This window comes from Myotis daubentonii, chromosome 2 (genome assembly GCF_963259705.1).
Source record: "Myotis daubentonii chromosome 2, mMyoDau2.1, whole genome shotgun sequence".
Classification (NCBI taxonomy): Eukaryota; Metazoa; Chordata; class Mammalia; order Chiroptera; family Vespertilionidae; genus Myotis; species Myotis daubentonii.
This window is the reverse complement of record NC_081841.1, coordinates 23,197,325-23,210,138: the sequence shown is the minus strand read 5'-3', so window position 1 is coordinate 23,210,138 and position 12,814 is coordinate 23,197,325. Positions and strand designations below refer to the sequence as shown.

General features: G+C 42.2%; 1 protein-coding gene across 3 annotated transcripts in view; it reads right to left on the bottom strand.

Annotated features, from left to right (window-relative positions):
- Positions 1-12,814, bottom strand: part of A2ML1 (alpha-2-macroglobulin like 1) — a 38,830-nt gene that overhangs the window by 7,862 nt on the left and 18,154 nt on the right. For all 3 annotated transcript variants that reach the window (XM_059682151.1, XM_059682152.1, XM_059682150.1), the window contains exons 17-29: positions 12,271-12,364; positions 11,844-11,970; positions 11,009-11,237; positions 10,444-10,570; positions 8,702-8,823; positions 7,995-8,046; positions 7,548-7,631; positions 5,916-6,092; positions 5,670-5,751; positions 4,633-4,789; positions 2,378-2,452; positions 2,035-2,197; positions 1,111-1,325 (exon numbers count right to left, since the gene is read on the bottom strand). In XM_059682151.1, coding sequence (XP_059538134.1) covers positions 1,111-1,325; positions 2,035-2,197; positions 2,378-2,452; positions 4,633-4,789; positions 5,670-5,751; positions 5,916-6,092; positions 7,548-7,631; positions 7,995-8,046; positions 8,702-8,823; positions 10,444-10,570; positions 11,009-11,237; positions 11,844-11,970; positions 12,271-12,364 — 1,704 coding nt within the window. The remainder of the gene's footprint in view (positions 1-1,110; positions 1,326-2,034; positions 2,198-2,377; positions 2,453-4,632; positions 4,790-5,669; positions 5,752-5,915; positions 6,093-7,547; positions 7,632-7,994; positions 8,047-8,701; positions 8,824-10,443; positions 10,571-11,008; positions 11,238-11,843; positions 11,971-12,270; positions 12,365-12,814) is intronic.

Below are 12,814 nucleotides of genomic sequence, written 5' to 3'. Positions count from 1 at the left end.
ACTTCAATGAAAATGGCCCTAATATCAAAAATAATATAATCTCTATGTGGACAAGAAATGTGTTTTCTTATTTACTTTTGTATCTTCGGTAACCTGGACATGGTATGTTTTAATAACATTTGTAGAACAAATACATTAATGATGACTTTCTTTGTGATCATCTGATCATTTTATGACATTATTTAAATTTATCATAACTTTTTCCCCAATTGCTACCCCACTAATTCAATTTCTCCTAACCCTTAATCTAAATAAATGAAATAATCTCCTGATCTCTTCAAATCCAGTATTTCCCACCTCTAAATCATCCCATACACCAAGTAACAGATTAATCTTTCTGAAACAAAGTTAAAAAATTTAATAGCTCCTCAGAATTAGGCAAAATCTTGAGTCTAATATGTAAGGCTCTTCATACCAGTAATATGAACCTACCCTACCTTTCCAACCTAAGTCCCATTGGGTTTCAGCCAAATCAGTTTTTCACAACAAACACTATACTTTTGCAAATTCCTCTTCCTTTCAGTAGCTGCCTACCAAAAGTTTACATATCCTTTTAGATCTACCTCAAATGCAATTCCCCTGTGAAGACATTTCTTATCCCTCAAGCTGATGAGAGCTCCCTCTCCTTTTTGAAATTCAATATTTATACCTTTTGTATCTTTCTTATGTTATATAACCAAACCCTGCTTTGTAATATATAGAACTTTTCCTAGCTTTCTTTCTAGGTTGTAACCTTTTTGGACTACCGATATATCTTACTAGGAAATTATAGAAAGAGGTAAAGCTGGCTTTTATGCTTACAGCTCCCATAATTGGCTTTCTAATTTAATATATAAATTTATCCATACTTATACATGTCCTCTTTACATATAAAATATGAATCTCATGATGCTTTATACTCTGCAAAGAGCGAGCATTAAATGCAGATAGCACTATTATGATTCACAAGACCCAATTTATGACTCCTTCTATATATTTTACATGCTTTTTCTCCCTCTCTATAGAATTATAAGTGCCTGGACCTAGAGGACAAGAGCAATAGTTTCTCCTCCATCTCCACATGGGATCTCATCCTACCTGATAAGTGGCAGTGGAGAGCAGGCTATTTACCTGAGTGGAAGAGAAGCCCCCATATGCATTACGTTGCTTGGCCAACCAAGCCACTATACCAGTGGCTTTGGCTATTTCCTTTTGAGTCAGATTGGCTTTGCTAAGCCAAGCCAGCAATACATATGCCGTAAGTTCCACATCTACAGCCTCCAGCTTAGACCAAGGACTGGCATCCGATGGCTGAGTAGGTTTTTGGCTCCAGTGAATGGACTCTCCTATGGGGGAAGAAGCATAATTAGGAAGGTCTTGGGAGGAAATGACTTTCCCATATTCACTTCGTAAATGCCACACCTTAAAGCAGATAAAATACCAACAAAAATTAATTATGAGTTACAAAAAATTATTTCTCAAGATCTTCTGATTTATTGGCCCTAATATATATGCAGGTATGTGTGTATGTGTGTGTGTGTGTGTGTGTATGTGTGTGTGTGTGTGTGTGTACACTCACACATAATTCCCCAAAGTAAATGCCTCTAGCAATTATATGAAAACAGCCCTATAAATTCTAATTCTAACAGAGATACGTAGGTAGAAACTTCCTAAAAGAATCTTACACATTTGGGGCATGTTTTTGGCTAATAAAATTTTATTAATTTTCAGCATTTTTTTTTTTTTTACTTAATCAGAGTGATCTTACACCAAAGAATTGTTTCATACCTGCAAAAGGGTAATGTTACAATGCCAGGAAGTTTTCCGACTAGCTCATACCATCTATCTCCTCTTCCTGTTAAAAGTATAGCAATGCCTTTGAGGACTTACATGGGCTTTCCCACAAAACTCTCAACAATGATTTTATGACAATAACTTTTAATAAAATGAATCCTAGAATTGAATATATGTGGGACTATGGAGACGAGGGGAAATTATAGATAACTCACAGCATATTTTCACAATTTCCAAAAATTCTTAACATGGCCAGCACACCTGAGATAATAGCCTGCTGCTCTAACTGTTCCAGAAGAGTGTCTCTGATGTCCATCGCCCCAGCCAGAGAGAAAGTATAAGCTAGTAGGGCCTGTGTGTAGAGGTTGGTGGTGGAGGAGACAGAATTCCTGAGACACTGTAGTCCCCGACTCACCATTGGGTCCTAAAAAGTGAAAGTGAAGAACTGAATTTATAAGGCATTTCTTGTAAAATGGGAAGGGATGAGGAAATCATCGTATTGTCTTTGAGTTTAAAAGGCTGAGTAGGGACAAAAAATAGGTGAATTTATCTAGACATAGGCGAGATAAGAAGAATATAAAGAAGAGGAGCCAGAGAAACGCACATCTGTGGTCTTTTTCATCTCCAGCAATGCAGCTGTGATATATGCCGTCAAGGAGATCTCATCGTCAACACCACCCTAAAGGGAAACAGGGAGACAGTAAGTCAGGGGGCAGCCAGCACATGCAAGAATTGTATATGTAATACCTTAATCAATAAAGAAAAAAAATTTTTTTCAAAGTGTCTACCTACCTGCCACTGCCCCCTCCCCCATCCAAATGGTTGAATTATTTAAAAAAGAAAAAGAAAAAAAAAAAGCGCTGGCTGGTGTGGCTCAGTTGGTTGAGCGTTGTTCCATGCACCAAAGGTCACCTGTTTGATTCCCAGTCAGGGCACATGCCTGGGTTATGGGCTTGATACCCAGTAGGGGGCATGCAGGAGGCAGCCCATCGACATTTTGCTATCACATCGATGTTTCTCTCTCTCTCTCTCTCTCTCTCTAAAAATCAATAAAAATATCTTTGAAAAGAGAAGAAAACAAAAGCACTCCTTTCCACAGGCTGACTCCAGGACACACAATGGGGGAGAACTGGGCGGAGTTCAACCACTGCACAGCCTTAAACAGTAGCCTGTGGGAGGTAACAGGAGGTCTTCAGCTCTGAGAGGGTATTGAGGAAACCCAAGAAACAAAGAGAGATTAAAAAAAGAGGGGGGTGGTAAAAAGAGACTTCTTATTCTCGGATTCTTATGGAATCTGAGCCTCCTCAAATGGATGTCCCCTCAAGTAGCACAAAGCCCAGCCTCTTCTCCAGGGGAGCGTAAGTGACACCTTCCCTGTTTCACGTCTTTCACAGAAAGATTTAACAAATTTTAAAAAATATTTCATCTGAATTATTTTTCTCATTTTAGAGATAAAAGGAAAAACACTTACAGAGGTATTTAAATAGCTTGTTCAAGATTGCACAGCTAGTAAGCAGGACTGGGATTTGAATCCGGGGAGTTTAACTCTGGAGCTCCTATGCAAATCACTAAAATTGACTGTACATATGATAGTCAACAGGCCGGTAGCTCTAATCAGAAAGGAGGACCAAAACCTCTGAGATCTTGTTCAATTTCCGGCATGTACAACTCCCAGGTATATATCACACAGGGCATAAGAGAAGGAAGAGACTTGGGAAGTACAGACAACATTCAGCATAAGGAATACTAACAAATCTTATACTGAGATTTTTTTCAATGCTCCAGATTTTTAATCCAGGTCCTTCAACAGCACTGTAAATAATTCCTTTAGGAAAATTCATGCAAATCTTTCTTTCACTGGCATGTTCTGAATTGAACAAGTTATCCTGCACATCAGCACCTCCCCTGTGTTTGGGAGGGACAGACAATGGAGTAATGGGCAGGAGCAGTGTCTCTGGAGTCCAGTTGCTGGGTCCAAGTTAGTCCTACCACTCTTTAGCATTCACCTTGAGCAATTTATTTAATCTCTGAGCCTTAGTGTCTTCATCTGTAAAATGTGATTAAGAGGGCATACCAGTGCCTAGCTCAATGATTTGTTGTGAACATTAAAATATATCAAATAAATAAAGTACTTAAGAACAGGGCCCCACAGAGAGTAAAACCCCTTACAAATGACTGGGCTGCCTAATAGCGCCCACCAAAGCAAATCACTTCGCTTCAGATTTAGAGATATAATAAAAGGCTCAGGGATCTTCTAGCCCACTGGTTATCGAACATTAGCAAGTATCAAAATAGTCATGCGGGTGTAAAGTACAGCTTAGGAAACACAGTCAATGATATTGTAATGACTATATACAAGACTTATGGGGGGAAGAGTTATATAAATGTCTAACCACTGTGCTACACACCTGAGACTAATGCATTGAAAAGTAAAAAAAAAAAATATTTTAAATAATAAAAATAATCAAACCTTGAGAGAAAAAAAAAGCCCAACACTGTAGCAAGTATCAGAGTCATGAGGGCTTCTCAAAACACAAATTGCTGGCCCACACCCCCAGGGTTTCTCAGAGTAGCTCTGGGGCCAGGGCTGGAATTTGTATTTCAAACAAGTTCTTAGGTGATGCTGATGCTGTTGTTCTGGAACCACACTTTGAGAACCATGCTCTAGTTCATACTCTCATTTTATAGACACGGAAGCTGAGGCTCAGACTGGCTAAGTATATTGACCAAGTCACCAAGAGGCTAGACTGAGACCTGACAGCACCAGTCCCCAGGCCAGTGCTCTTCTGATTCAGCTCAGTCAGAGGTACAAGTACCTCCCAGAAACAGTGTGGGGGCAGGGCCTGGGCAGATCTGTACCTTCATAGCTGTGTGCATGAGCTTTCCCACATTGGCATAGCAGCCGCTGGGGAGCTGATTTCCCGCCATCCACTTGAGAGCATCCTGGATGTTCTTGCCATCAATGAAGATGAATTCCTGAGCTTGGCCAAAGCATTTGGTGACAAAGGCTGTCAGCCTATTGGGTAAAGAGGGAAGCATGGCGTGAAGGGGGATCTCTAGGTGAAGGTGCCATAGTTCTATAGTTTATTATGGTGCATGGTTCCAGAGGGAAGTTGAGGAAATATAATGCCCTAGAAGGCCTGGAAAAGGGGGGCATTTATAGGCATTAATGAGGACAAGAACTGGGGAGGCATAAGGTCAGGGAGAAGACCATACAAGTGGCTGAAATAAACAGAATGAAAGAGGTAGAGGATAGAGCAAGAAGGAATGGCATTAAGGGGACAGGTAGAGGAATAGTTCCATTCAGAAATTATGGCCGAAACCGGTTTGGCTCAGTGGATAGAGCATCGGCCTGTGGACTGAAAGGTCCCAGGTTTGATTCCAGTCAAGGGCATGTACCTGGGTTGCGGGCACATCCCTAATGGGAGATGTGCAGGAGGCAGTTGATCGATGTTTCTCTCATCATTGATGTTTCTAGCTCTCTATCTCTCTCCCTTTCTCTCTGTAAAAAAATCAATAAAATATATTTAAAAAAAAAAAAAGAAATTATGCTCTTAGGGTATAGAATCCTATATAATAAAAGGCTAATATGAAAATTGTCCCCTCCACCAGAGTTCAACCAGGAGTTTGACCAGGGAGCAGGGCTGGCCAGCCAACCACCATGGCCCCTCCCCCGGCCAGCCCCTTCCCGAACAGCCCTCCCACCCCAATTGGGGGTGTGTCTGGCCAGCCAACTGCCCACGGCCCTTCCCCCTGGCTGGCCCTGCCCCTGACCAGCCCTCCCACCCCGATCAGGGGTGCCCAATCAGCCCCAATCAGGGCGGGCCAGCCGGACCCCACCTGTGCATGAATTCGTGCACCAGGCATCTGGTGAATTGATAATTGGGACATATTACCATGTGTTTCCATTTCCATCCTTCTCCCCAAAGGCACTGTATGAGCCATTGCTGTGTTTGTACATTAGCTCCTTCTGGTACCCTGGGAAGCCAGATATAGTTTTAGATCACAGTGACAACTTCAAAAAACACCCCCTATAGCTTTCAAGGATGTGGGACATTTCAGCGACTGAACTTCCCTGTATCTTATCAAGCTATCATCGGCCCTAGACAAGGTGACCAAGAAGAAATATTAAACCAACTCACCTATCTCCAGGAAACCTACTGCCCGGGACCTGATTTCCTTGGTCAGCAGCCCTGACTTCTCCAGATACTGCAAGACATAGATGATGGGAGCAAACAACACCATGTTCTGCTCCCCACAGCCGCTTGGCATCTGCACCAGATTGTCTAGGTTCTGCAGGGCTGTTCCCATAATGTCTCCTGGGATCCAAAGGAGAGAGAAAGAAGGTGGTGGTAGAAGAAGGAACCCATAAAAGTTTATATCATTCACTTAACATTATTATCTGTCATTCAGTATCTACTTGGTGATCTTGGAGATCACAGTAAGTCAAACATGTCTCTACTTCAAAGAGCTCATAATCAGAGAGGCAAAAAATTACAATACATTGCAATTATAAATCATTGTAAACAATATAGTAATACAATATAGTAGTATAATATAGTAGTACAATGTATATAGTAGTACAATATTGGGAATGTACAAGGTACTGTAGTATATGGAGAGGTACATAGGCCACCTGAGGGAGTTTTGGGCTTTAAAAAAAAAACAGGTCACTGGAGATGTGAGTGATGTAACAAAACTGGCAATACTTAGACTCAATCTCTAAGTTCCTCCACTATATATATGTACACCACCCTCCAAATCACCATATCCTTCCCAAATATACACAATCCTGATACTGCTTTCCAAGTTATATCTATTGACCACTCCATATACTTCATAAGCCAGGAAGCCTGAACTAAATGACTCATGAACATCTATCTGCATTTGAGCTGTGGAATACAACTCAAATGCATAAATATGTACTGAATGTCAACTATGTTGTAGGAAATGTACTAGGAACAGAAATAAAAAAGACATGGCCCTTGTCCTCAAGGAGTTCACAGTGCACTGTAGAAGACAGGCAGTGAGCTGTAATTCAATTATAGCATTGTGAGTGCTATCCCGGAGATATGAACCAAATACAGTCAAAATGGGCAAATCTTAACCTGGAAGGGATCTTGAAAGGGGGTGAGAGTAAAGAAAGAACCTACCATTTTAGGGGTTTCTATTATAAGCTAGATATGCTGGGAACTTTGTATTGAATCTACACCAATCCTGAGAGATAGGTTATTATCACTGCCTTCCTGAGAGAAAAGGAGGATTGGAATTGTTCACTCACTTATTCAAGGTCACATGGCTGTTAAATGGCACAACTGAGATCCTAACTCAGTTTGATATGATTTTCCAAGATCATGCTTTTCTACTCACTCCCTCTTCTTGCCCAAAGGAGTGAAGTGTCCTGCCTATGTAAATATGGTTGAACCTTTCCCAAACTATACTCACCTAGACCAAGTGCTCATTTTTTAAATGGTTGCTGTGAACAGTTTGTCTCCCCTCCACCCAATTGATAGATCACCTAAACCTAAATACATATCAAGCTTCAAAGACCTTCAACTTCCTTCTGCCCAGATTCTTTTCTGTTTTTAACTAGAGTCTATGGCTGTCCAATCTGGCTGTACCTGGCCATATTCCCCACTATATAAAATAAGTTCTTCTTCCTTCATCACTTCTAATCCACCACACCTTCCTTCAGGTAGGTTCACATGCCCCACCCCACTCCACTCCTTGGCAGCCTCCTTTCTGTTTTGAGCCAAGAAACTCTAACTGCTTACCCAGAACGGCAACATAAGCCTTGGTTGAATCAGGAACAACATCCACAGGGAGTTCCAGGGAGATGGATTCTGCAGCCACTTTTCCTGTGAGAGACAACAAAAAGGTGAAACAATAGAAGGTAGAAGGTGGAAATGGTGGGGTTCTCAAGCCCAGACCATAGAAAAACTTTTCAGAAGAGTTTCCTGGATCCAGGGCTTTCTGTTGGATGGAGACAGATTTTTAAATCTATTCATAGTGATTCTTGCTGAAAATATATTCCAAAGAGAGTCATGGTTGTGTTGTACATTTTCTCTTCCTCCTCCTGCCTCCCAGCTAATTGGCCCCTTTGAGGATGGCACCCCCTGGATGCTGCTATACCTTTTTGTCCTGTATATTCCTCCTTTTGCCTAAGAAAATCTCTTGCCTAAGGGAATCCTCACCACCAACCCCTCTCTGAGTTCACCCACCTTTGGGGCACAGCAAGGAACTGTGTGTCTTCTCCACAAGGACTCCCTCAGGCTGACATAAAAAGAAACGTAGATGAGTAAATACGATGAGGATGAATGTCAGGGCAGGTGGCACTGAAGGTACAGGCAGGGAAAGGGAAATGGGGAGGAGAGGTCCTCCCTGTGCCCTCCGGGCTTCTATCAGAGCTGGAGCTACTCTTTGTAGCTCAGGAGGACTCCACTTCAACCCAGGGATGGGCATCTCAGTAAAATTCTTTCTGGGCAAGGACAAGACCTAAGGACATCATGAACCCCCATGTAATTCTGCTTCTTAGAAGTTTACTTCTAAGTAAACTTAGAATGTGGGACTTCTAAGTAAACTGAGAAGTTTACTTCTAAGAAGCAGAATTACATGGGGGTTCATGATAGGATAAAAAAAAGTAGCTAATGATAACTTTAGTGATTTTAATAGGAGAAACCAGCATTTATTGAGTGACTATGAAGTACCAGGCACTAGTAAAGTGCATTAGGCTTTTTCCTAGACCATTGGTGTGGGTTAAGCAAATCATTAACAGTAGAAAGGGACCAGGGAAGAAGAAAGGTGAGCTAACTGATTAGAGTTGGAATAAGGCTGCTGTGAGAGACTCACTGGTATGTTAGGCACATACTGAACATCCCTGGGTTGATGGCTATCTGTACCTCTGAAGCTAGGCCTGCAGAAAACACACCTTGACCAGAACTGGTTTGATGAGTGTGTCCCTCCGGCCCTTTGCTGGAACAAACCCTTTCTGGCCCCCACAGAGTTCGTTGCTGTCCAGAATCTTAGTACTGATAGTAAAGTTTACATGACCTGAGAAGAAAGAAGGATAAAGGAAAGCATTATACCTATTGCCAGAGGTACCAATGAGGTCTCTTCCCCTCTAGACCAGTGCTCTTAAACCTAATGGCATACAAATCACCTGGGGATCTTGTTATGCTACAAACTTTGATTTAGTACAGTGGTTCTCAACCTGTGGGTCGCGACCCTTTTGGCGGTCAAACAACCCTTTCACAGGGGTCGCCTAAGACCATCCTGCATATCAGATATTTACATTACGATTCATAACAGTAGCAACATTACAGTTATGAAGTAGCAACGAAAATAATTTTATGGTTGGGTCACAACATGAGGAACTGTATTTAAAGGGCCAGAAGGTTGAGAACCACTGATTTAGTAGATCTGGGGTAGAGGCCTGTATTCTACATTCCCAACTAGCTTCCAGGTGACATCAATGATGCTGGTGCAGTGTGGTAGGCAGCCTTTAAGGGCCCCCAATGATCTGTGCATACTCGTATTTTTAAAAATATTTTTTTATTGATTTCAGAGATGAAGGGAGAGAGATAGAAACATCAATGATGAGAGAGAGAGAGAGAGAAAGTATCATTGATCTGCTGCCTCCTGCATGCCCCTCCTGGGGGATTGAGCCCGCAACCCGGGCATGTGCCCTTGACCAAAATCGAACCTGGGGCCCTTCATTCCAGAAGTTGATGCTTTATCCACTGAGCCAAACCAGCTAGGGCTGTACATCCTCATATTTACACTGTTGTGTAATGCCCTCTCATTACATGTGAGCTGGATTTAGTGACTCACTTCTAATTCAGAAGACAGGGCAGAAGTAATGAGATTCCATTTTTAAAAAGACTGCAGCTTCTGTTTTGGGTGCACCCTTTCTCTTGAACCCCTTGCTCTGGAGAAAACCAGCTGTCATGTCATGAGGCACCCAGTAGGCAGATTCATGTGATGAGAAGCTGATGGAGACCACTAGCCAACAACTTAGGAGAGCACCGTACCCTTCAGTCTAGCAGCTTGTGAGGAACAGAGTGTGGAATGAGCTTAGAAATGGATCGCCTCCTAGTCAAGTTTTCAGATGAGAACACAGCCCTGACTGACAGCTTGACTGGCACTTCACAAGAGACCTTAAGCCACAGGCACTCAGCTAAGCTGCACCCAGATTACTGACCCACAGAAACTGTGTAATAATGCTTGTTCTTTTAAGCCACAAAATTGTAGGGTGATTTGTTGAGCAGCAATAGATAACTAGTATTAGTTATTGGAAAACTATACTTTGAGTTGCAAGGATTTAATCCATGAGCAAAAGACATCTCCTAGAATTAGTGTGGTGATTAAGTGACTTACCACATGTAGAGCAGTTGAGTAATGTCTGGTCCAGATTAGCAACATGACCATATATCCCTTGTCCTGGCATACATTTTTTTTGTAGCATAAATATTAAAAAGTTCCCCCTTTCACACTCAAAATAACCCAGTTTGGATAATTCTTTAGGTTATCTATCAAAGGGTACTTGCTTATTTATTTATAACAGAGATGTAGGAAGGAGGAAAAAAGAGGCTAGGAAAATGGGGAAAAAAGGAAAGAGGAAACAAAGAAAATGCAGTGGAGGAAAAGATGGCGTTCTCATCCTTCTCTTACCCAGTTTGATAGCTGTGATATTCCAGTGATAGGTTTTCGCTTCATCAGCACAGAGACAGCTGGAAGCATGAGAATCTGCCCGTGATTCCACCTGGTACTCCTCGGATTTGGCCAGGTTTGTCTGAACCTGAAGAGGATGTTTAAGAGATAAAGGGTACAAGTAAAGGAGACAGAACACAGAGACTTGGGAAAACATGCGGGCTGAGACACCGCCATCGCATCTCTTTCCCAGGGAAAACTGGTACGCTTCCAATTTAGGGGAAACTTACAGTTGGGGCTGTGGTTCCTAGGCTGGTACCTGTTTCCTGTACCCCCCCCCCATTCTTTTTTAAAAAATATATTTTTTATTGATTTCAGAGAGGAAGGAAGAGGGAGCGAGAGATAGAAACATCCATGATGAGAGAGAATCATGGATCGGCTGCCTCCTGCAAGTCCCCCACTGGGGATCGAGCCCACAACCCGGGCATGTGTCCTTGACCAGAATCGAACCTGGGACCTTTCATTTCGCAGGATGATGCTCCATCCACTGAGCCAAACCGGCTAGAGCTGTACCCCCCATTCTTACCGTGATGCAATCCTTTAGATAATTGAAGATGGTGGCAGTAAGACGAAAGGATTCCCCACGAACTACTGAGTAAGGGAGAGTCAGATCTACAAAGAACGGCTTGAATGCAGTTAGTCCAACAGTGGGTGAAAGACCAAAGCCACTGGACTGGGAGGTACAAAAAGTCATGGCCTTCCACTTGGTGATGGTATCAGGAACAGTGAGGTGGAGAGCCTCCTTCCCCGAGTTACTGTGAGAAAACAAGAACCCAGATGAGGCAGACAGTAAATGAAAGAGAGCATTTGAGAATTAAGTTACAAAGTCAGCTGAGAAGTGAATTTGCTAATGTTGTGCCTGGGTGGAAAAGCAAAGAGGCAACAGAATTGGGGGACCATGTGAATCTCAGAGTGTGAATCCTCAGGTGAATGAAGATGCACAAATATGGGAGAAGCGGGATGCCTGAGTATGTTGGAGGTTGTATGTGTGGGTGGACGTGTGTGTGTGTGCAAATGTATCTGAAAGAGAGGCCACTGCCCTCTGAGTCTATGAAGGCACATGTTCTTATCACTTATCGAAATGAGCAGATAAGCAGTGAGCAAGAACTAAACTAATGCCAATATGTCCCTTTCAGATTTTGTGGATCTGAAGTGAAAATGCACTATCTGTACTGTGAAAATGTGAATTTCTTTTGAGTGATTGTATATAATTGTATAAGAATTCAGGAAAGAAATACATTCTCATATTCCCATTCAATTTTTCTTAGCTTTAGAGTTATATTCATAAAAATTATTTTATCTTGAGTTTTCTGTTGAGTCCACACTGTATTATCTTGCTGTACCATTGAGGCATCACTTACCCAATAGGAAGCAGATCCCAGAGCCACGTCTCTGGGAAGTACTGGCGAACCTGAGAATCCTCTGATGGAATTGATGAAGATGAGGACCCAAAAGCCAGTGGAGTATTCCGATCACTTTCTAAGGAGCCTAAGAACAGGGGAATGTTAGAAGACTTCTGTTGTGAGATAAACTTATCTGAAGGGACTACCAGTCACAAGGCCAGTGACAGACATGGACATTTGGCCAGGGAATGAATAGATAAGGCCTTCAGATTTCAAAAGCCCTCCCCAGACAGAGATATCCTTGGGAGACTGCCTACATCTATGACTCACAACCATTATTCTGAGGCTAGAGGCTCAGGATAAGGACCAGAGGCAAAGAGGGAGCTTTCAGAGCTCCATGATTCCAAACATCTCAGTGACGGCACAAGTCACAAAGGTAGCTTACTTCCACCAGCTACTTTGCTGTATTCTGGAGAATGGTGACTGCAATCAACTGGCTTCTTGACTTTGGCGTTGGACAGTATTTTCAGTCCCATGTTCTGATAGGCACAAAAGAGAGGAGAGAATAAAATGTTAAGTACTCTGCCTTAATACAAGGGCCGCTGCCTAGGAATTGTACCTTCAAAGGACTCAGCCAAGACATTTGTGTCCTATTAAGGGTGAGACTGGTGATGATTACCCAATACTTAGCCAAAATTGGTTCACTTCTGTTCCAGCCTAGGGTGAAAGGCTTTCAAGTAAACTTACTTCATTGTTAGATATGTTTAATGCTTCTTTCAAATATTAGTCAAAAATATTATTATTTGATTTAGACTCTGAACTTTCAGAGGCCAGGGACCATATTAGCTCAATCAATTCAACAAACATACATTGAGCATTATGAAGGATCAGGCATTAGAGAGCATGCTTTAAAGATCAACAAGACATGGCTCCTGTCAGAGGCCTCCTGGTCAGACTTGGGCCATAGCATCTCAACTTCTGTTCATAAA